The sequence below is a fragment of the Boleophthalmus pectinirostris genome, unplaced genomic scaffold, assembly GCF_026225935.1.
Source record: "Boleophthalmus pectinirostris isolate CB_2022bp ecotype Guang Dong unplaced genomic scaffold, ASM2622593v1 HiC_scaffold_7, whole genome shotgun sequence".
Taxonomy (NCBI): domain Eukaryota; kingdom Metazoa; phylum Chordata; class Actinopteri; order Gobiiformes; family Gobiidae; genus Boleophthalmus; species Boleophthalmus pectinirostris.
This window is the reverse complement of record NW_026571473.1, coordinates 14,470,421-14,491,680: the sequence shown is the minus strand read 5'-3', so window position 1 is coordinate 14,491,680 and position 21,260 is coordinate 14,470,421. Positions and strand designations below refer to the sequence as shown.

General features: G+C 39.2%; 1 protein-coding gene across 1 annotated transcript in view; it reads left to right on the top strand.

Annotated features, from left to right (window-relative positions):
• nr5a2 (nuclear receptor subfamily 5, group A, member 2) overlaps nt 1-21,260 on the top strand; it is a 63,095-nt gene that overhangs the window by 23,665 nt on the left and 18,170 nt on the right. The window contains exons 5-6 of the mRNA XM_020924867.2: nt 15,883-16,002; nt 19,562-19,709. Of these exons, the coding sequence (XP_020780526.2) occupies nt 15,883-16,002; nt 19,562-19,709 (268 nt within the window). The remainder of the gene's footprint in view (nt 1-15,882; nt 16,003-19,561; nt 19,710-21,260) is intronic.

The window sequence follows — 21,260 nt, the reverse complement described above, 5'->3', positions numbered from 1 at the left end:
TTATTGGCAGGTCATGCTGCTTGTTAATGTGGAGATGCAGGTGCCTGAGCGCCGTGGTGGCCTCAAATCATCTGTAGCTCTGAAAAGTCTGAAATCAAACAGAAAACGAAGAACAGAAGGGATTAAGCCTAACAAGAGCAGAGCAAGAATGAAAGAAAGTTTGCAAATACATTTAGTGGGAACCATTTTACTGTACGGTAAATGTCTTTTTGTTGCCTTTATTCAAGTGTAAAAGTGTTTTATTCTTTATCTTCAACAAAGGACTATTAGTAAATGCAGATAGTAGAATCAACTTCTGCCAAGGCAACAGTCCTCTTGTACAGAGTGCCCAAGCCTGAACAAAAATTACCCTCAAACATATTCAACCCTACTTGGTGCTGTCTACTACTCACTACATGTTTCCACAAATTTTTCTGAAACATTCTCAACATAAGGGTTTTGAAATGCCTTTCTTTTTTCCTCCTTCCAATTCTGAACAGCAACCATTTGTACATTCCATCATGGGTGTACATTCACTTTAAAAATCTACACCAGGTATATAATATTCTAGGCCTACTGAAACACTTTTGGTTAAAAAGTGTTTTGACATTTTCCACCTCTCACAGTGCTGTATCTCATGTAATATATTTCACAATTGCCACTTATCTGGAGCTTTGCAAGCATGAAATTGTCCACAGCAACAAACAGCAACCACTTAAAGGCATTGTTATCTATGGCCAGGCTGGAGGCTGAGGGAGCAGTCCGAAAAGCAATAAATACACGGGAGAGAAGTGCCAACGTTTTGCTTTTAAATAGCTCAGTGCTCTAGGGTTTCTCAGGGGTCAGAGGGGCTGAGGTGTGGCTGCTGCCGACTTACGCCGACCCGCCACCCCTAAACTAAACTCAACACACTCAACTATGCAAACCTGTCATCTCATTTATCTTCTACCTTTATGCCTGCACAGACTGCCTCAGTCGGGCTATGTTTAGAGAGCTCCTCCACTGGGCTGTAAGGCCATCCGGTCAAACTGGATGTTTATCCTGTTCTATTCTGAAAAGAAAAAAACATAAAAATCTATTTGCTATTTTCAAGAGAGCTATACTCAACCATTAACAAAAAAAAAAATATATATATATATATATATGAAAAAAAATCATGCAATAATAAATTACCTGTAAAAAGACATAAAAAGCATAAATACAGTCAATATCACAACATAGCATTTTACGTCCAAGAAAGACTAGTAAGGAAGTATTGTTTGAGAATTATTATTTAAATGTATTTTATCATAACAAAATAAGCAGAACTGCATATTTTATGAAACCAATTAAAACACTGCTGCTTATTTCTTACACCATAAAACAGACAGCCAAAAAACTATTGCATTAACCAAACTAAAATGACATTACAAGAAGGAAAAGGGGGGACTTGTGAACCATAGTCATTACCACTACCACTAACCTTACTTATTTATTGGCCACCTAAGACAATTGCGTGCCTAAAATACATTGTCCGGCAGTAGTCTTTTTAAGTAAGCCCCTTCCTTCTAAGGTTCCAGTATTGCGTGGCCTCAATTATGTGCATATAATCCACGCATGCCTCGAGGTTGGCCCAGTGTCTGCCTCTTTCGTCACCGGCCTGTCAGCAGTTGTCTTTCTATGTCTATTTTTGATGCTTATTTATGGCCTGTCCTGTTCTATCCCGGGCCGATGGGGAAGGGCCTCTACAGCAGAAGACAATAGACAAGAGTTGGCCCTCCTTTGCACTGTTAAAGGGTGATTGAATTTGCCATGCGATGACTGATGTTGGCCGCGCGCACCGTAATACTAGACACTGTGGTTGTGTTGTGACGACGGGCGAGAAATTTCAAATGGGCAACGGGCAAGTGGAGCGCAAAAAGGCCTCTAGGCAAAGTAGGACAAAGACACCTGTTCTGCATTCTCCTCTACGTTCTCAATATTAAAAAGTCATAATATTCAGCGTGTTTTTTACATTTTATTAATCTCACGCTGTTACCTCTCTATTACCTTTCGCTCGATCAATGTTTTTTTCACCAGACCGGCAATCCTGGCATGAGTCTCGGCTAAACGATTCCATCCATGCGAAATAAAGGCATGGCACTAATAATAGCTATTACGGTCTTGCAGTTCTTTAAGGCTTTGGGTGCACTCTCCGAGGGATAAAAAGCAGCTTTCCGAGCAAAGCTGAAAGAATAACGAGCAATAAAATAAAACTGGGACTTGCTAAGAAATGTTGACAAGACTGTAAAATCACCACGACTGAACTATTGAAGAAGGTCCAAGGCGACAGGTTTTCAGGTGGCATGCCGTGATTTCACCTTCCTTAAGGCCAGATGTTTTATGGTCCACATGTTGCGGCGCACTCGTCTTCATCATAGGAGCACCAGCAGGGCCCAGCACTGCCACAGCTGGCCTATAGAAAGATGTCTCTATTCTAATACAAATGCATGTCAGCTGAGCCCTCATTCATAGCCTACACCAGAGGGAAAAATGGGCCTGCTCCATCTGTTCTGCCCTCTGCCTCATCTTCCTCTCACTACAGCGGTTTACATATCACAGGAGCTCCGCAAATGCTCAATTAGTTCATTCAGATATTTAATTTGAGCATGAAGAGCGGTGATCACAGCCATGTTTTTGGACCAGTGCCATGAGTTTCGCTCGCGTTTGTCCACCCGTGGAGTAGACCCCCCCCCTTCCTCCTCCCCCTCGAAGAGAAAATGTGATCTCATAGCATCAAACGCTAATGGTTGTGTGTCTCCAGTCTCTCAGACAGAAGGAATTACCCAGTCAGTCTGTGCATTTTAAAGCAGTTGACTGTGTAGTATTCACAAAGGCTAAAAGAACATAAAATGCATGAGTGCTGTTAAGATAACTCATCTTCCATATATGTTTTGCCATATCCAAAGTTACCATAAAACAATCTATCTGAAAACTTGCCAACATGTAGTAAAAGGTGCATTGTGTAACTTTGCTGGTAGAGGGTGCGTCAAAATCTCCACGGAGATGTTGTTGCTTTGACTGGAATGCTTCACAGTATGACATTAAATCTTTCTATCATCATGGAGACCAAACCAAGCCAAGTTATAGGCCAGATCTGTGGAGTGGCAACCATGATCACAATCAGAATGCGTTTTTTTTTTTGTTATTTTTTGAGCAATAAACCACCTGCAATTTAATAAATATGAGGTAAATCTGTTTAATGTCATGCTGTGGAACATTTGAAGGTAACAAACCGCCTCTTGAAAAATGACACATTGTATCCTAATGTATATTGGGGTTTTACATCAGTGGAGATTCTCTGCGTATTCCAGTTTCCTCCATCAACGAAAAGCATGTCATAGGCAGAATTCTCTGGCTAGAGAGTTTGTTTACACAAGAGACAGGGACGCCGTGTTGATAGTGGTTAATTAATGGTAATAAATGGCACAGAGTCCGCTTTTGGAGTTTTTTTTTTTTATTATTAAATGAGTTTGTAGACAATTATTTATCTTAAAATTAATCAGATTACACATGTGTGACCTAGCATGGGTATGATTTTAAAATATTGTATACAGATATAGATTGGGTAACTGCGCTTAAACTCTGCAATATCTGGACATTGGGTTTACTTTTCACCTTATTATTTCATCAAAGAGAGTCCCTGGAGATGTTTGTGCATGACAACAACTGTAAGAGCTCTTTCCTGACCAAGCTCAGCTCAAGATCTGAAGCTGGATCTAACCTTGGGTGCTGCTACTGCTGACAGGTTCACCAAGACATTGAAGGATGGGTCAAATGCAAAAGACAAGTTTTTGTTTTGGACATTTGAAAACTTAGCTATTCTTTTAAAACACCCGCCCCTCATTGTGCCTTGATTGGCATGTCAACTCATCATATTTTGGTTCAGATGCCCATTCAAATCAAAGCCTCAAAAGTGATTCATTTTCACAAATAAACAAAACCTTTTAACAGCTCTTGACATTTGATAGATCCTTCTTCATCCTTCAAAATGCTCATCGTGTTGCTTTGAATTCCAGCCACCTGCCCCCTAGAATACTGTATCTATGTATCTGTATACATGTATACATGTATTACACAACTATACTATATCAATATATTTTTATATGATCTGAAATAAAGATTTTTAAATCCAACTGGAAAGTAATGTAAGTGTTCATATTGCTTGGTTGATTAAAGGTGCATTGTGTAACTTTTCTGGTGGAGGGTCTGTCAAATGCTTTTCTCCATGGAAATGTTATTGGTTTATCCGGAATGATTCACAGTATGTTATTAAACCTTTCTATCATCATGAAGACCAAACCAGAGCAATTTACAGGTCAGGTCTGTGGAGAGACAATCCCACTCACAGTCAGAACGCCTGTTTTTCAAATTATTTTTGAGCTATAAAACCTCCTGTAATTGAATAAATGTAAGGTAGAACTGTTTAAGGTCACACTGTGGAACATTCCAGACAGAGCAATGACATCTCCATAGAAACAAGCAGGTGACGGGTTACACAATTGCACCATTAAGCTTGGGTTGTGTATTAGTAGACTGGTAATAAGAACAGTACCTTTCTTGCAACGGTAGATAAAAAGGAAACTCATTTTACATGTAAGACGTGCATTTGTTTTGATGTGGGGGAGGTGGTGCCGTGGATATTCAGGTATACGGATGTTGCCTTCAAGCTTTGTGTGCCGATGAAGAGGAGCTACTTTTGGGACATGCTCCTCCCTGGGCTGCATGTGTATTAGTGGTCTAATGTTCATGTGAATAATTGATTAGGGCCTTTCTGTGTTTTTGATAATTAGTTGATAGCTTCAGAGCTCTAAGCCCTGAGATTTCAAGTGTGTGTGTGAGTGTGTGTGTGTGAGTGTGTGTGAGTGTGTGAGTGTGTGTGAGTGTGTGAGTGTGTGTGTGTGAGTGCAGGGGAAGTCTACGGAAAACAAAAGCATTCTGAAAAAAAAAAAAAAAAAGTCTTGTTAGCATGCAGTGGTTAACTAGTGGATTAACTTCATCTAAAAACAGGTAGCAATTTGTAAGTAGTCTAGAGTGGAATTTTAAGATGCAAAAATAAAATGTTAAAAAGCCTTGCAAGTTATTTGACCTCTGCTTTCTTAATTGCAACGATATAGATTCAACATATTCTGCACCAAACATTATTATTTACCCAGGCTTGGGACCAAAACAACAAGTCATAAACGGTTTCCTTGTGGATACAGTCAGTTTTGAAATTTCCACCATGTTTTGCCTTATTGCTTTCTAAAAAAAAAAATTTAATTATTCTCCCCATTAATAATCTACAGCTGTAGTGTCACCTGAAGTAAACAAAATGCAAGTGCAGAGAAATCTAATGGAATTCTTTATGTGTCCGACTCTTTCCGCTCATTGATTTTTCTGGCTTTCATATGCATCATGTAAAAACAGAAGAGGGCGGTTGTAGCGTGCCCGCTTAATGCTGCAGTCCCAGTGCCCCGATCAAACAAAGAAGATGGTTTGTTGCCACTATCAGCGACCTTGAGTAAACAAATCCTGCTTCTCTTGCTTGTGCGGCGAAAACAACTGAGAATCTGTTTTATTCCTTTGCCCCACCTTCCTGTTTGATTTGAAGTTGTGTGTTACGTCTGGCAAGAAAAACATTTTAAAAACAGTTGGAACAGATTTTTTTTAGTATTTGATTGAACGCATCTCAGTTTGAACAGGCCAACAAAAGAGCTTATTTAAAGGTGCATTGTGTAACTTTTCTTGGGGAGGGTATGGTACATGCTACTCTCCTTGTTCTGTAGATGTATTTAATTGTTTAGCCTAGAATAGAGGTAGGTAATTATTTTCCATGGGGCCACATGGGAAAAAGAAAATATTTTGGAGGGCCGAGGACAAAATGCTTAACTCAGTTCTACATAATATTAATTGTATTTCTTTATAAAAATCAGTAAATAACTTTGTTTTTGACAAGCTGGTAAGACTCGTAAGAGTTTATGTTATGACTAAGCAATGAAAAAGTGAGGTTGTCTTAGAAAATTGGAATTTTAAAAAACACCTCTAAAATAAAAGCAATGAAATTCAAAATTAACTTAAATGGGCAACCCTGGAGCTGGGCAACATTGGAGCTGCACCATGCCCAGGTCTGGAAAGTTTCACAGTAAAACATTAAAGTTATCTGTTTCCATGGAGATAAGCAGGTGTAAGGTACAGATCAGTTCGGTGGAGATGCAGGCCTGATCACACAAAAATGAATGTACTTAAAGATGTTTTTGAACTATAAAATCACCTCTAATGAAACAAAGGTTTAATAGACATTTATTGCAAAACTGTAGAACAAACAAAGCAAATAAAAGAAAAGAAAATTGGCATACTCCACCAGAAAAGTTACACAATGCACCTTAAGGACACAGTTGAGCTAAAAGCATGAAATTCAATAACAGGATGTTTGCACCAACTTGATTCTGAAGATGGCTTACACAATTAAACTATTCCCATTAGAAAAATCTCAAAGGCGTTTAAAGGTGTAAGATTTTAGGTCAAAAATATATTTCCTGTGTCTGTCTGCAGGAAGATCTTATTAGGCACACGTCTTGTTTCCTCTTGTCTCAACAACTCTATGGTCCAAAGCTGCTGTGTAAGATGAAAGGGCCGCTGCCAGAGAGGAAGGAAAGGGGGGCACATCCAAAACCTACTCCCACTTTTTCAGTTTCTCCCCATTGTACCAACACGAGTGCGGGACAAGTCAAAGAATGTCCGGAAGAGCGGATGGGTTCGAAGATGCACTGGGAGATAGACAGAGAGGGAGGGAGCACGGGCCAATCGAAAAGCCAAGTGTTCCCAGGGTCAGAGGTCAGCCTCCCGAGTCTGTTAATGCAGTCACCGTGGGAACCGATCAATCTCGGGCTTGGGCGATCGATCGGCGCGGGCACATGTGGACACACTTAGACACACACTAGCGCTCTCCCAGGCACACACACAATGCAACATTCATTCAGGAGCAGTGGTAACGCCTCAGGCCACTGATAATTCACAGGCTGACTAAGAAAAACCTGACGCAAACACATTTTTATTGATGGTTGTTGAGATTTACACATCTTAAATAAAGTGTTTCAAGACTAGATGGATGGAAGAATGGGGGTGTACATAATTAGAGGTGACCTGTAAGTAGGCTATCTCAGCTACCTGGCCAGAACAGTAAGCTATAGCGAAAACATCTTGCCATAGTTTTTGAAAATGCAGATTATTAACAAAACAATTTCTCAAATGGAAAAAAAAAAACATCCTTCATATGAAAAATTATCAACAGAGCTCCAAAATGTTGAAAAGCAGCTATGGGTCATTAGCCAGGCTGGTGCCACCTAGTACCTCCGCTCAATTTCATTTCTCTCCAGCGACTAGATCAGGAATTAGAATACACTAGACGGTTTGCAAGAACCCCAGATGTTGTAGACTGTGCACCAGCCAATCAGCAAAGGGCTGAAACAACCCAAGTTGTGATAGCAGACTGCATATGTTATCCTCCTTTGGACTTCCTTTGTCAAATACAAACTGTGCATTTTTTATTGCACCTTTAACTTACAAGTTCACCTCACAGAAATGACAATGATCGTTGACAGACATGTTCACTCTCTGCTTTGTTTGCTGTTGTGCCAGCAAATACTTGGACACCACTGATCATTACGGCGCATTACATACATCACAACTAAATAGCAGTGATTGGTGAAATAAAAAAGTACCCGCCTACTGTCAAGCGAACAAATCCTAATACTGCAAGGTCAGATGAGCTGATGAATCTGGCTAATGGGCCATGGGCAGAATTCACAGTAAAACATTTTTGAAAATAGAATACACAACCTGTTTGTAATAAACTCCTCCCTTCAGACAAATATATAAGGCTGGGACTTACCAAATCTTTTCAGAATTGAATAAGATACTTGGATGAGTGTTGAAACATTCACTCTTTAAAAACTTAATAATTTGAATAATTTAATTAATTGCCAATTTCAGGGCTATGACACAACCCCTGGATTATTTTTTAGAAGGTAACAACATTATAACATGGTTTAAACCTCACAAAAGTAAATTTTGCATAATATAGGACCTTTAAGAAACTTGAGAATTAAATTTTTTTTTGCAATATATCCATTTGTATTTCAGTAATAAAATACACAAATATAAACACCACTTTCTTTTTCCTACACTTGCTCCTTCAGATCCATGTCCAGTTTTAGAGAACAGTGCTATTTAGTTAACTTGAGGGGCTGGAGGCATCTCGATGACTGTTTAGGGACATAATAAGAGTGTTGGGTTTCTGTGTGCTCAGTCTCAGATAAACCCACTGGCATTCTCCACTACCTGATACTGCGGATTATACACACACGCAACGGACAAACAGGTGCCAGGACATGAAATACTATAGGTTACACATATAGTGACACATACACAAATGCGTGGTCCACATTGACAGCACATCATAGTTCATTATCCTCGTGATGAAAGCTATGGGAGTTTATTATTCTTCAAGATGTCTCCAAATACTCTTTGCTATTTAAGAGTGGTGGATGTTGCATGTAGTTGGCGTATGCAGTGGCTTAAGATAACAAGTAAAATATTTATATAGACACTGTATACACATTATATTGGCTACAGCAAGGTTATATGAAGCATCAGTGTTACAAAGTGCCTCTAATAATATATGGCAGCCACATTAATTTGAGTTTCTTGATGCAAACTGAATAACAAGCTCATAACAGTATTTCTTCTAAACTAACTAAGAGGTTTGAAAGCCTCTTGGACCAGAGTATAATCTTGTTTTGTCCTTAGGAAAGACACTTCAGTCATCTTTGGCGTGTGTGAATGTGGGGTATGTTTGAGTGAGTGGTGGTTTCTGTCAGTCTACCCCAGGGCAGGTGTGGCTATACAAAAGTAGCTTACCACCAGCAAGAATGAAGAGAATGAATAATGTACTGAAAAGAGCTTTGAGAATGGTTTAAAACAAAGTGGTAAACCCAGATTTTACCTATAGGTCAAACTAAGATTTAAGACAGTGATAATGCTGCTGTTATCACTTCAGAAAGTAAATGTGTGTAATAAATTTTTGCTGTTACTTTCTATCTTCCAATTCCTGGCTGTACTTTATGTATCAACATGACCTGGCCTATTGTTTTAAACCGACTGTGAAAATCCCTTATCTGACAGTTGGTTGACAAATCATCTTTCTCAAATGTGCAGCTTGGTAAATTACTGGCAGTATTATCATTCCTCTTTGCAGCATTCGGCCCTCTCTGCCCATCTAGCACATCATAGCACCTGCTCATTTTCCCAGGATCCTTATCACCACGCTAGCCACAGCACCTACGCTCCAACCCAGCACAGTAATCTTTGGGCTGGAAACTAGTCGGGACAGTGGCGTAATGGTTTTATTCTCATCCCCTGAGGATCTACACCAGGACAAAGTCTGACGAAAATGCAGGCCTATCCAAATGCCATGGCTGTATCCAAGCGGGTCACATTCCCAGAACATCTCGGGGATTCTGACACTCACACGGCTATTTTTCCTGATGGATATGTCTCTATTTGTGGGTGACAAGTGGAATGACCTGAAAAAAGACACACTAGTTCATGTGATGATCTGTCATTTAAATCAGAAGTACTCTCCAATTACAAATCATCTAATATGTAATATAGGTTCTCTTAATAACAAACAATGAAAATGGATGGTCAGTGCATGAGCTATTGCGGGATGATCTTAAATAAATAATTGCACGGGCCAATGGTGGCTTAGCGGGTTAGGTGTTTGCCAACCAACTGGCGTCAGAGCACTTACTGTTATTGTGTTTCTGGAGCAGACATGTATAACATTACACACCTTTCATTTTCATAAGGGGGTAAAATAACTGAAGCATTTGCAGACAAAGAATAATATTTGAATCATTCAAATTTGCCAGAATGTACTTTGCTTTAATCTTACCTTATTTTATTTTTTTCCCCCCTCAAATAGAATGCTGTTAAATTGAAATATTTTTCCAGATTTTTTTCAGATTTAGTAGATAGCCCAAATGTTCCCCATAATTTGAAATTGGCCAATACCATTTAACAAAAAAAAAAATCCCATAATAGTGATTATGGCACTGTAGAATCCAGATTGCTTGTTACATTTCTAACAACAAAGATTCACAAAATCAGAGATATACATTTTACATTGTGTATTTTCCTCCACATCTTCCTTCACACCCTGTTCTATTTTCATGCACCTATAAACTGCATGTAAACAAGACCGTTTTGCAGGTCAGCAAAACAATAAGCGCTCCAATGTTCCCACCAATTAGCCAAAGTGGGTGCCTGCTAAAACCCTCCCTCCCTGCGCCCTCATACCAGCCTAAACTGAAAATGAGCGACATCCAACGTGCCAAATAATGAAGTGTTTGGACGCCGCACCTCGCCTCGCTAGGTGAATTAATGCTACGTTCCCAGGTGGATACAAGGCTCTTTTTGGCTCAAGGCGAACAGATGCCGAGACAGGACTGCAACAAAAGATTAGCGCACACTCCACAATCCCTCTGCCTTGATGTGGGCTTCAAACCTCACCTGTAGTACGCCATTGATTCTGCTCCAGCAAGCTATTATTATTGTTTATGAGCAAGACATTGTGCACTAAATAAACCGGTTGTGTTGTAGTGTGTATGTGTGTGTGTGTGTGTTTGGATAGCCCCCCCTCTGGTCTCCATTCATTAAGACTCCGCAGAAGGAGATGCTCTTAATCTGATCATTAGGCCACTTCAAAAATGCAAGTACTTATTAAAATCCAATTCCAGCTGTGTTACTCTCTATGTATTAACAATGCTCGTGGCGCAAGACCAAAAAGTGGGCACAAAAAATTGAGGAGGGGGGTAGGTTGAAGGTTTTGGCCTATTTTGACTCAACGCATCATGATAATTGCTCCACTCTTAGCAGGGGGGCTATGAATAAACATTGCTTCTATCATCCCAACACTCAATTTCCAATTAATTTACACGAAATATGGACAATCTCTAGGCTTAATCACTATGTTTTATTTTAGCAATTTCCCCCAAGTCTTTTCTCATTTGGCCCTTTCATTCAGCCTGATTTCTCTCTCTCCTCTCTTGCTGCTCAGAAAATCCTGTTAATCTCCGCCTGCAGTTTTGAACAAAAGCTATGAGCCTAAACAATTGATCCAGGCATCGATCCCACCAGCTTGAACGATCATAAAGGTGTTAAATTGGTTTCTTGGAGGATATGTATTTTTCATTACAGGCTGAATGCAAGTTGGAATTCGCATGTTGAAATTTTTTGAGGTTTGCGATCTTTTTAAAACTAACTTTTTGAAATATTTATAAGACTACATTTTGAAAAATAGAAGTCTTAAATGTAGAGTTTGAAGTGATTTCTGGGGAGTGCATTTTCAGGATTGGGGAGAATCTTGGAAGCTAAATCCTGGTAATAAGTTTTGTGCTGTCCAAGGACGGTGTCTGAAAGCGTTTGTCCATCTTGGAATCCAATTCACTTTTTTGCGATTGTATGATTCAGTATTCTTTGTAAATGTTATTTGTGGGTTTAGAATGGCTTAACGCTTCTTTTTGTTACACCTAAAAACCTTATCCAATGACAAAAATTCACTAACCAAGTAATACATGCTGACAATGTGCCAGACCTGAGCATGGACAAATAGAGTATTGTGTTAGGAAAGGCATCTGGTTTAAATCCCATGCATCTAAAGGTATTCAGTGGCTCTTATACCATATATTAACAAATTAATAAAGATATTATTTTGATACCTAGATTGTTTTATTGCTCCCTATTTATTGCATCAACTAGAATTAGTTGAGCTGTCAGTCACCTTATCTACATTTTCCATGCCAGTGACCAGATAAGGACAAAGTAGAATAAATGGCTTCTTTTATAGCCACAGTGAAGTTCAACAAACTTCCTGTCTGAACTTTGTCATCTCATATTCGAAAACAAAACAAATGTTAATAGATAATAATCAGCTACTGGCACTTGGCCAATATTTTGCTTACTTCAGTGGTACAGAAGCTCTCTGAACTCTGCTTCCAGATGAAGTTAGCGCTGGTCATTGGGTTCATATAGCTTTGGGAACATAAAATACAACTGTAAAATTATTTTATTAAAACAACTTGACAAAAAACATTTCAGAAATCAATATTTGTTGGAGTAGCTCTAAAGTCTACATCCTCATAATTTCAGGCACACAATTAAAAATGCAAATTATACATTTGCTTCAAAATCCATAAGACTTTCATGCTGTAGTCGCCTTGTTGCAGACTTACAGAGACTTGGCTGACATAGCAACTACGGCCTCCCTGTCAACTAAAAAAAAATACTCGGAATGAGATGGGTGAAGTGTATTGCTCAAAGGCACAGTGATAGTATCTGGTAACTTTCAAGATACATAAACCTTTCCCACTTGCAAAGCTTCCATAATGACATGTGATTCTTGTTAGATTCTGAAAAAGATAAAAAAAACATGAAAAAAAAAAAAAAAGAAAAAAAGAAAAGATCATGTGGCAGAGTAAAGGAAAATCTTGTCAGAGAAACAGTCACCCGTGCTTATAAGGTCATGAGTCCCAACCCTGGTCTGGCCCTATATACCGCCTGTCTGTCACCCTCGCCCCCCACCCTCTATTCATCCTCCTCTTCCATGCTGGGTGTCCTATACTCTCCATGGAGCCGCTAACTCCCCCTTCTTTGATGACCTGGGACACTTGTCAAAGAAGAGCTTCCAGGCAGGCACAGTCAGGACAGCCCTTTGATGAGGACCCCGACACTTGAAGTCTCGGTGGATCGGGGAGGGGGCTGTTTTAAGACATAGAGCGTGGTGAAATCTCTCCTTTGGCACATTCGCTCCCTGCCTTCTGATGATTTTAATGAACGAATTTGAATTTGCTTAAGATGCCCGACAGAAAACAGATGTACATATGTAAGAGAAAGTGTGGACATGACAGAAGCGTCCTTGTTACTGTCAGAAAACCCAAACGCACCCACTTTGTTGTGTTTTGTCACTTGTCCTGTTTGATTAAAGTGTTGTGTAACATTTGAAGATGTCACTGGGTTCATATCATATCAGGGATTTCTTTGTGTGGATTTGGCTATGTGACTTCGGGCAGCCAATATTGAAATTTCTAATCTTGCTTGATCTTCACAAGACTTTAGATTCTGTACTTTGCCTGTATTAAGCTGTTATTAAGTACTAGTGTAATGTATTTTATTATATATTTTTTAAATATTTGTGCTTTTATTTATTTACTATTATCTCCATTATATTATTTCTTTTATGAATTTATTTTAGTCTTAGTTTTTGCAGCGATGGGATGTTTCTGTACAATTTCCAGTAACTGAAAATCCAATGCACATGCCCTTAGTTGTTTAATGTTACTGTAATTTTTGTATCATGACATAATTTTTGCATATAGATTACATTGTTTTATTATATTTGTGTATTCATTATTTTGTATGTCTCAGGGACTGCAGATGGAAATGAGCTTTGAGAACTATAATCTGGTACAGAGCATTACTTTTCTTTGGTTAACGGACATTTGTTACACATTTACTTTTGTGAGTTTTAAGCCATGTTGTTACGTCAACGAAAACATATCTGGAGTTGTGTTTTGTTTCATTCACACTTGTCTGAGTAACCCTTAATTATTAATCTGTCTACAATTCCAAAGCTCAAAATGCTCTGTTCCACTTGGTGATGTCATATAGTGGTAGCTTTCAAGTTAACAGCTATATTTTTACATTTTGTTCAATAGAGACTGGACATTCCAGGGCTGAAATTGTCCAAATGATTCTAGCGAAGGTGTATGGGGTTTAAAAACACACTTCCGGTATGTATTACCACACGACATCACAAGGTGGAACAGAGTGTTTTCCGTTTGAGAGAAGAACTCAGCCTAAATATGCAGAATCTATGTGTTAAAATGAAACAAAATGCAACTCCAGGTATATTTTTGATCCGAAAACATTCTAACATAGGTCTGAAAATAGCATAATACATGGGCCCTGTAAAATAAACAAAATTAACTAAACTAGGTCTTAGTATTACAAGATAAAAACAGTGCCATGGCCAGCTCAGTTGTACACTATTAAGTTTTTATTCTGTTTATATTTCATTTATTTGTTTATATTTTTCAACACTGATACACATTTCTCTCTCTACACCGTTCACTCTATTATGTCTGGCTTGAAAAGACACTTGGCTGCTTGGTTCTTGTCACAGTCATAACAGTTATAATCACCCTGAGATAGACACTTCTACACTAAATAAACAATATAGCGCTTTTAGTATTAGCACAATTCTCTTTTTTCTTTACAAATGGCTTTCTATTCAGCCTCACAGACCTCATTCTGGTCCGGTTTGTGCTGCACCTGCCTCTGTCACAGCCATATTGATCTGCATTCTTGCCCTGTTGTTGACTTTGGTGTTGGACATAAGTTCTCACACAGTCACAGCAACAAAGTCATGCACAACACCCACACAGTCTCCCAGGAATCGCTTCATTCCCAGCAACATCACACAAGAGCACTGACTGGGACATCTCACACATTTTCCTCATTCTTTCTATCTCAATGTGGGCTCTTTGTCTTGGCTAATGATTTATAAAGCTGGGCATGGGAAGAGAGAGTTAGTTACAATAGAGCAGGTTGTTTTGCTGTGTCTGACCTGAATCTTCCCATGCACACCTGTGAGCCAAAGTTTAGTTTTCAAATCTGTGAAAATAATGTGCGACTTAATCACTGTGCTAATCTAAAGCGGTGGTCCTGATGGGCAAAAAGATACAAAGGTGTCACTGTTAAATCGGGCAGGTGTAGTCAGGTGTTAAGCTGTAGAAAACTGTTCACATGAGAAGGGTAGAGAGGACAGCGGACTTGTACAGGCGCTTTGTGTGAGCTGTAAAAACAATGCCCATGGTGCAGTGCTGATCAATAGTTATTGACCTGTCAGCAAGCTTATAGTGGTAACTGCTTCTACTTAAATCAGATGGGTCAATAATTCTTTTAGAAGCATTTTCAAAATTCAAATTTTAAAACAACATGAAAAACTTTTTACATGTAAATGTATCAGCTGTAGTGAAGGTGGTGGAGGGTTCCCGCTTATCTCTATGAAAATGTTGCTTTGATTGCTCTACTGTATTAGATTAGATTGTTATTGTCATTGTACATAATAGAATGAAACTTCCATATAGCAAAACTGCAGCAGTAAAAAATGAATAAATATAAACACATCCATCTATATCTCACACCCATACCAATAAAAACATTCAATAAATAAACAGATGATTGCACTGAGTCCCTTCAAGCCTTTTATCAGTGCCTGTGCTCCTGGAGAACGTCCACTGCTCATGGGTAGAAGTTGCTGCACACCCTGTTTGTGCGTGTGAGAGGAGTTTGAAGCCTTTCCAAGGGGAAAGTGACAATAAAGTTATCATGGAGACAAGGTGCCAGCAGGCCAAGTTACAAGTCAGATCTGTGGACAGGCAAGCCAGTCACCCTTGCAAGGAAATAACCCTGTCTCCTCTTTCAATCACTAGTGCTAATTCAGTAAATAAGCACATTGTAAATGTTTGGACATTATTAAAGACATTTTAAAAACTTGCTCCAAGCTCCCATTGCATCCCCAAGCAAGAAACTTCCCCAGTATACAAATCTGCCAAATCATTTTCACTCTGGTACCTCCAAGCAAAAGATTAAAATAATGATTAAAATGATTAAAATAAAGATTAAAATGGTAAATAAGTGCAATTATTTTTTTGTTGTAAAATTAGTGCTCCAAATGTTACCACATTACCAAACCAAGTTTTCTGTCAAATTTTGCATTGCTGATGAACTTTAGTGTCTTCCCTGCAATCCTAAACCACACATTTCTTTGTACTATTTCAGGTTGACGACCAGATGAAGCTACTGCAGAACTGCTGGAGTGAGCTGCTCATCCTGGACCACGTGTTCCGGCAGGTCGTACACGCCAAGGAGGGCTCCATCCTGCTGGTCACAGGGCAACAGGTAGGCCACTAAAACCCATATTTACCCACGCCCGCTCTCCTGTGGCTCTTAGCAGCTTGCAATCAATCTTAAACTCTTTCCTTTAAGCATTATTGATGACATCAGCCACACAGGAGGTCCCCTAATTCATTAAATATAGATCACGCTTATAGAAACTTATGCTGGTAAGACAAAGCAACGTGTTGTTTAAGAAAGTTTCCAATTGATTGTGTGGAATAAAGTGAAAAGGCAATTCGCGTTTAAGCTTACAGGTAGGAATCAACAACACAAAAATATTGCAAAAATGCCTTTCACCAGTGGCATGGCTGTCAGTCAGATGAGGAGTCATAAATTATTGATCGGATGTTGTACCAAAACATGCCCGGCAAAGTGTTATACAACAACAGATATTGGCATAAATATTGTACAAGACATGCAGTTGGAATATCAGAATTAGAGCAAGGTCAAAGATAGATTGTGGTAATATTGTGGATTAAGTCAGAAAAGTGAGAGAATATAGTAGGAAGGATGGATTTGGTGAGGCGTGGTGGGTTTAAGGACTAGGAGGGGATGAGGGAGGGAGGGGGGTGGAGTCAGGGGAGGTGGTTTGCATACTTTGTCTAATGAACAGCTGGTGCCGTGTGGAAATGTGTGTGTGTATGCGTGTGTGTGTGACGGAGCCCGCGAAACAGTTCATTATCTCCCATTATTTTCTGCCTGGCCAGGGGTGACAGGTAACGATAACACTGGGGATTTTATGAACAAGGTATTCTGCACCACCCCAAGCAAGATAAAATATTCTTCAGTGGGAGACTTTAAAATACATATCGCACATGTTTGAGTAACTGATAGTTGACTGAAGCAGCTTTTAAACACATTTTAATGGAAATGTGAGCGCAAAAAGTAACTCAAATTTGGGGAAAATATGAGACACAATAACTTGACAAAAGTAGAAACACAATCATATCTCTGTCCAAGTAACTGAATGGGGATTTAGTTTAGAATCCACATATTACTCGCAAACTAAGTGAAAAGTGGTAGGTAAGGCTCAGGTTCAGGTTTTCATTTATTTCATCTCCTTGTGGAGAAATTTGGAACGAAGCAGAGGTCAGTAGCATTAAAGTAGCTTACAGATATGACATAACAAAAAACAAAAAACATGTAGAACAAGACCATATACAATCACTCAGGCTCAACAGCACAATCAGATTTATGATCTGGGGTTTTTATATCTGTTATTTTTGCATAGAGGAACCCGGTATCTATTTATAAAACACTTGCTCATTAAAGCTTATCACTGTTATAATGTGTTTAAAGGCATCTATTGCTAACAATATTAAAGAACAGTTTTAATAGGACAAAAAACTGTATACTTGTAAAATATGGCCATGAAACAAAAAACTTAAATAAAGGAATAGATATCAATTAACACATGATACCAAGATTTATTTATTCATTTATTTTTTGATTCACAAGCAATTAACCGTGTATTTATTTCTCAAATTGCAAAAAATCTGAATACATTTGCAACTGGTGTTAATTTTCTCTTCAACAAAGTCCATTTGTTTACTTTGTTATCCCATCTACTTTCATTCTTGCTTCACATTGCTCTATACGCATCACTATGCAAATCCCACATAGAGAGATGACCATGAGGGCTTGGACAATAACTCAAACTTTAAACTGTCACATGATCAAACATTAACCGCCCATCATCCCTTACATACAAAATACAAAAATGACAAAAAAGGGTCTGGAAAGTGTTGAATGATTAAGCAAGGTCTCTGATGTTTTTGTGGCTAGAAATCTTGATATTTTGACACCACTCAAAGAAAAACATGAAATTCAAATCATGACGAAATGCAAAAATATTTCAGTCAATGCCCTCTCTCGCACAAAGCCGCCTTCACTTCAGATCGGGTCCACCACATCAGTCACTGTATTCATAATCACATATTTACTCTCTATGCCTCCCTGAGATGTATTATAAACCAGTATTGATTGATTGATACACAGGTCACTGAGGTTAGTGCTAAGTCTGCTAGTAAAGTCACATTACAGCTCTTTTTTTTCCAGCCTCTTTTTACTTAAGGCTTGGAAGCAATAACCTACGGCATCACCATCAAGAGTCCAATCCTTCAATGAAGTTATTTCATGCACAGTTGATTTTATGTAAATTGATTGACACCTGAGAAGAAAGGGTGGGTGTGGGGGGCGCTGGTGTCTGCGTCTCATTGTGCCATAACTCTAGTGCTGTCTGCAAAGTGGGAACGGGGAGGGGTCAAAACAGGGGTGTGTTAGAGCAGAGAGGGGAGACATCAGTAGTACAAGGAATATGTGCTAAAATCTCAAAAACAATGTACAACAAAGAAAAAAAGCTATCAAATTTAGATCTATTAAAAAGTAGTCTGGATCCACCACCAAAACCAACCAAATAAGTTTGAACAATGGCCTATTATGAAAATAAATACTGAAAAAAAATAAATGGTTTAAAAGGTTTAAATTTGGTTGTGCAAATAGTTTCAGATTTCAAGTGAAAAACGATTTTCATATTTTAAGTGGAATAATCATGTTCTGTTGGCACTCTACAGCTTAATAAATTGTTTCCAAGCAATTCTAACTGATATAACTGTTTTACACAGACTTCAGTTTTTTTTCACAGTGTCTTCAAAAGACCTACTTTGCATTTTACAATCATCTTGCTTGACTTTGTGCTATAAAGCCTACATATCCTTAAAAACATTGCCCTCTACACAATAATCAAATTCTAAATCCACACGTCTTTTTAATTGCAAATTTGAGCACGCCGGGGCTGCCTCTCTCCCTAAGCTTTAGCAGCCGCACGCGCCCCACTTCCACCTTCCCCTGAAACCCCAACCACAGTCAATTATGGTAATGAATTGTCAATAAATATAAAAATTTAATATTGTCCTGCTTACTGTGAGTGGCAGGTAAGGACTTGCCTCCCAGACAAATGTGCTGCTGCAGCAGTTAAGAGGAGCACCTGGAGTGTATGGTGTGTGTGTGTGTGTGTGTGCATGTGTGTGTAAGAGAGAGAGAGTCTGTCTGACTATAGCTGTCAGTCAGTCCATTTGAAGGTACAATAGACCTAGTTTGCATTACATTTTAAATTTAGTTTTTCATTGCCAGTTCTTTCATCTGCATGCTGTGTATGAGGTCCATACCTGACAGCTATTTATTCATGTTTGGAACTGGCAAAAATGTACTGAAAACTATTCTTGGTAGCATTATATTTCATAGCACATTCATAGCATAGTAATAAAAACTGTAACAGCACGGTAACTTAAAAGTATAATTGTGGTAATTATAGGATAATTACTCATGAAAAAATTACAGAACAATATGAAGGCTGCAAACACAGTTAGTTCTGTCTTGGTAATAGTGTTGAAAGAGACCTTAACCCTGAAAATGTAAAAGGATCATCATGTGCTAAAACATCCAGGCCAAAGTTTAGAACTAGTAATAACATGAAGTAAAATCACTCAAAGATCATATTTGAACAGTGCGTTTTTGGCATTGACTGGTTAAAGTCACTCACTGGTCCTCATATCTATTCCAGGTGGACTATGCAGTGATCGCGTCCCAAGCAGGAGCCACCCTCAACAACCTGCTGAGCCACGCCCAGGAGCTGGTCAGTAAACTGCGCTCGCTACAGCTCGACCAGCGGGAGTTCGTCTGCCTCAAGTTCCTCGTCCTCTTCAGTCTGGGTCAGTGCTTTCAAAACTCTCTGTCTCTCTCACATTAGTCATAGAATCCGCCACAACAGGAAGAACACATGGGGAAAATATCTGACCACTTTTACCTGAGTAACATTACAGAACTACATTATGCCCTGAGCTTTTGGCACAATAGGGATTATTTTAAAAGTATTCACTTACAATACATAAAGGTTTTGTTTGGTTGAAACACAATTTCTTTATAATTAATCAAGGGAAAGTGCTGCAGTGTTAATAAACACACCGAATACTGCCGAAAAGAAGAAGGCCAAATCCTCAGTAGCTCCTAAATCTTTTGCATTGTGATTATAAACGCTTCGTCTCCACCCAAATGTTTAACCCATAAAACACAGTCCCAGGCTAAAGATTTCAGAAAAATCCATCAAGTTATTCTAGGAAGTACTACATAGAGATCTCCTGATATAAACTAGATCAACTATGTGTATTATGTAATTTCCACTTAATGCATATTGGCTACTTTTTATTTGTATGTTCATTCAGACAGAACTTCATTGTGAATTAAAAAGACACAAATGAGACAAATGAGTTGAGAAAAATAGTACATAATAGTGATAATGTAAAACTAACCATTATGTTTCTAAATTGTCACCTAGCTATTCTCTTTAAGACAAATTACACCAGCTTCCTCAGAATAGTTTTTCCTCTTTTGTCAGTATTTGATGCCTCAAACTAAGCCTAGCGCATGAAACCATGTGGATATAAGTTATTCAAAGATGATTTTTTTCGCTCTCCCTCTCAAGCCTCAGAGGCCTGGAATGGAGGGAGCTAGAGGAGGGCGGGAGGAAGGAAGAGGAGGTAGACGCGGAGATGGGAAAAGGAAAGAGTGGACGAGGGTGGGAACTGGTGTAGGCTGCAGTGGAGAGCATTGGGCCTGACAGGGGAGGGGGGGGATTTAGGTGGAAGGGTCCAAATGAAGGGACGCAGGGAAGGTGAGAAGCCCGTTTCGGATCCCTCGGCTCCTTTGCTCTCTCTAAGCCGAGGTCAGACCCTACCAAGAGACTCTCGCCCATGTCTCGCTCCTAACTAGTGTGCGGCATGGGCCCTCCGAGGGTTAGCTTAGCATTTGAAGGGATGCTCGCTTGACATAGTCTGGTGTGTCAGCTACAACCCTGGCATACATTTCACATCACTTCCTCTCACCTGTTAAACCACTAGGGCTTGCCTCTCCCTCCCCTAAACATACAGCTAATGATCTGAACATAAAGATCAGGCAGAATTATTATAAAAGTGAAACAGCTTGCATGCATATGTGCTTGTTTATGAGGAGCTGGCCTTACGTGGTGGGGTGTAGACTTGGGTGCAGGGTCTAAATAATTTGACAGAAACATCATCCATAATGAAACGCTCACCTGAGGGATGTGTATCGCCCCCGGCAGTGCCTCTTCTCCACCGCAACCCGGCACTCCCACCAAAGCAGCCCCCACAAGCAGACGCCGGTAAGCAGGCTGTAAAGGATCAGAGGGGGATAAGGCGGCTGTGATTAGATGTGATTAATATGACTGCAACTGAGATACGAGTGTG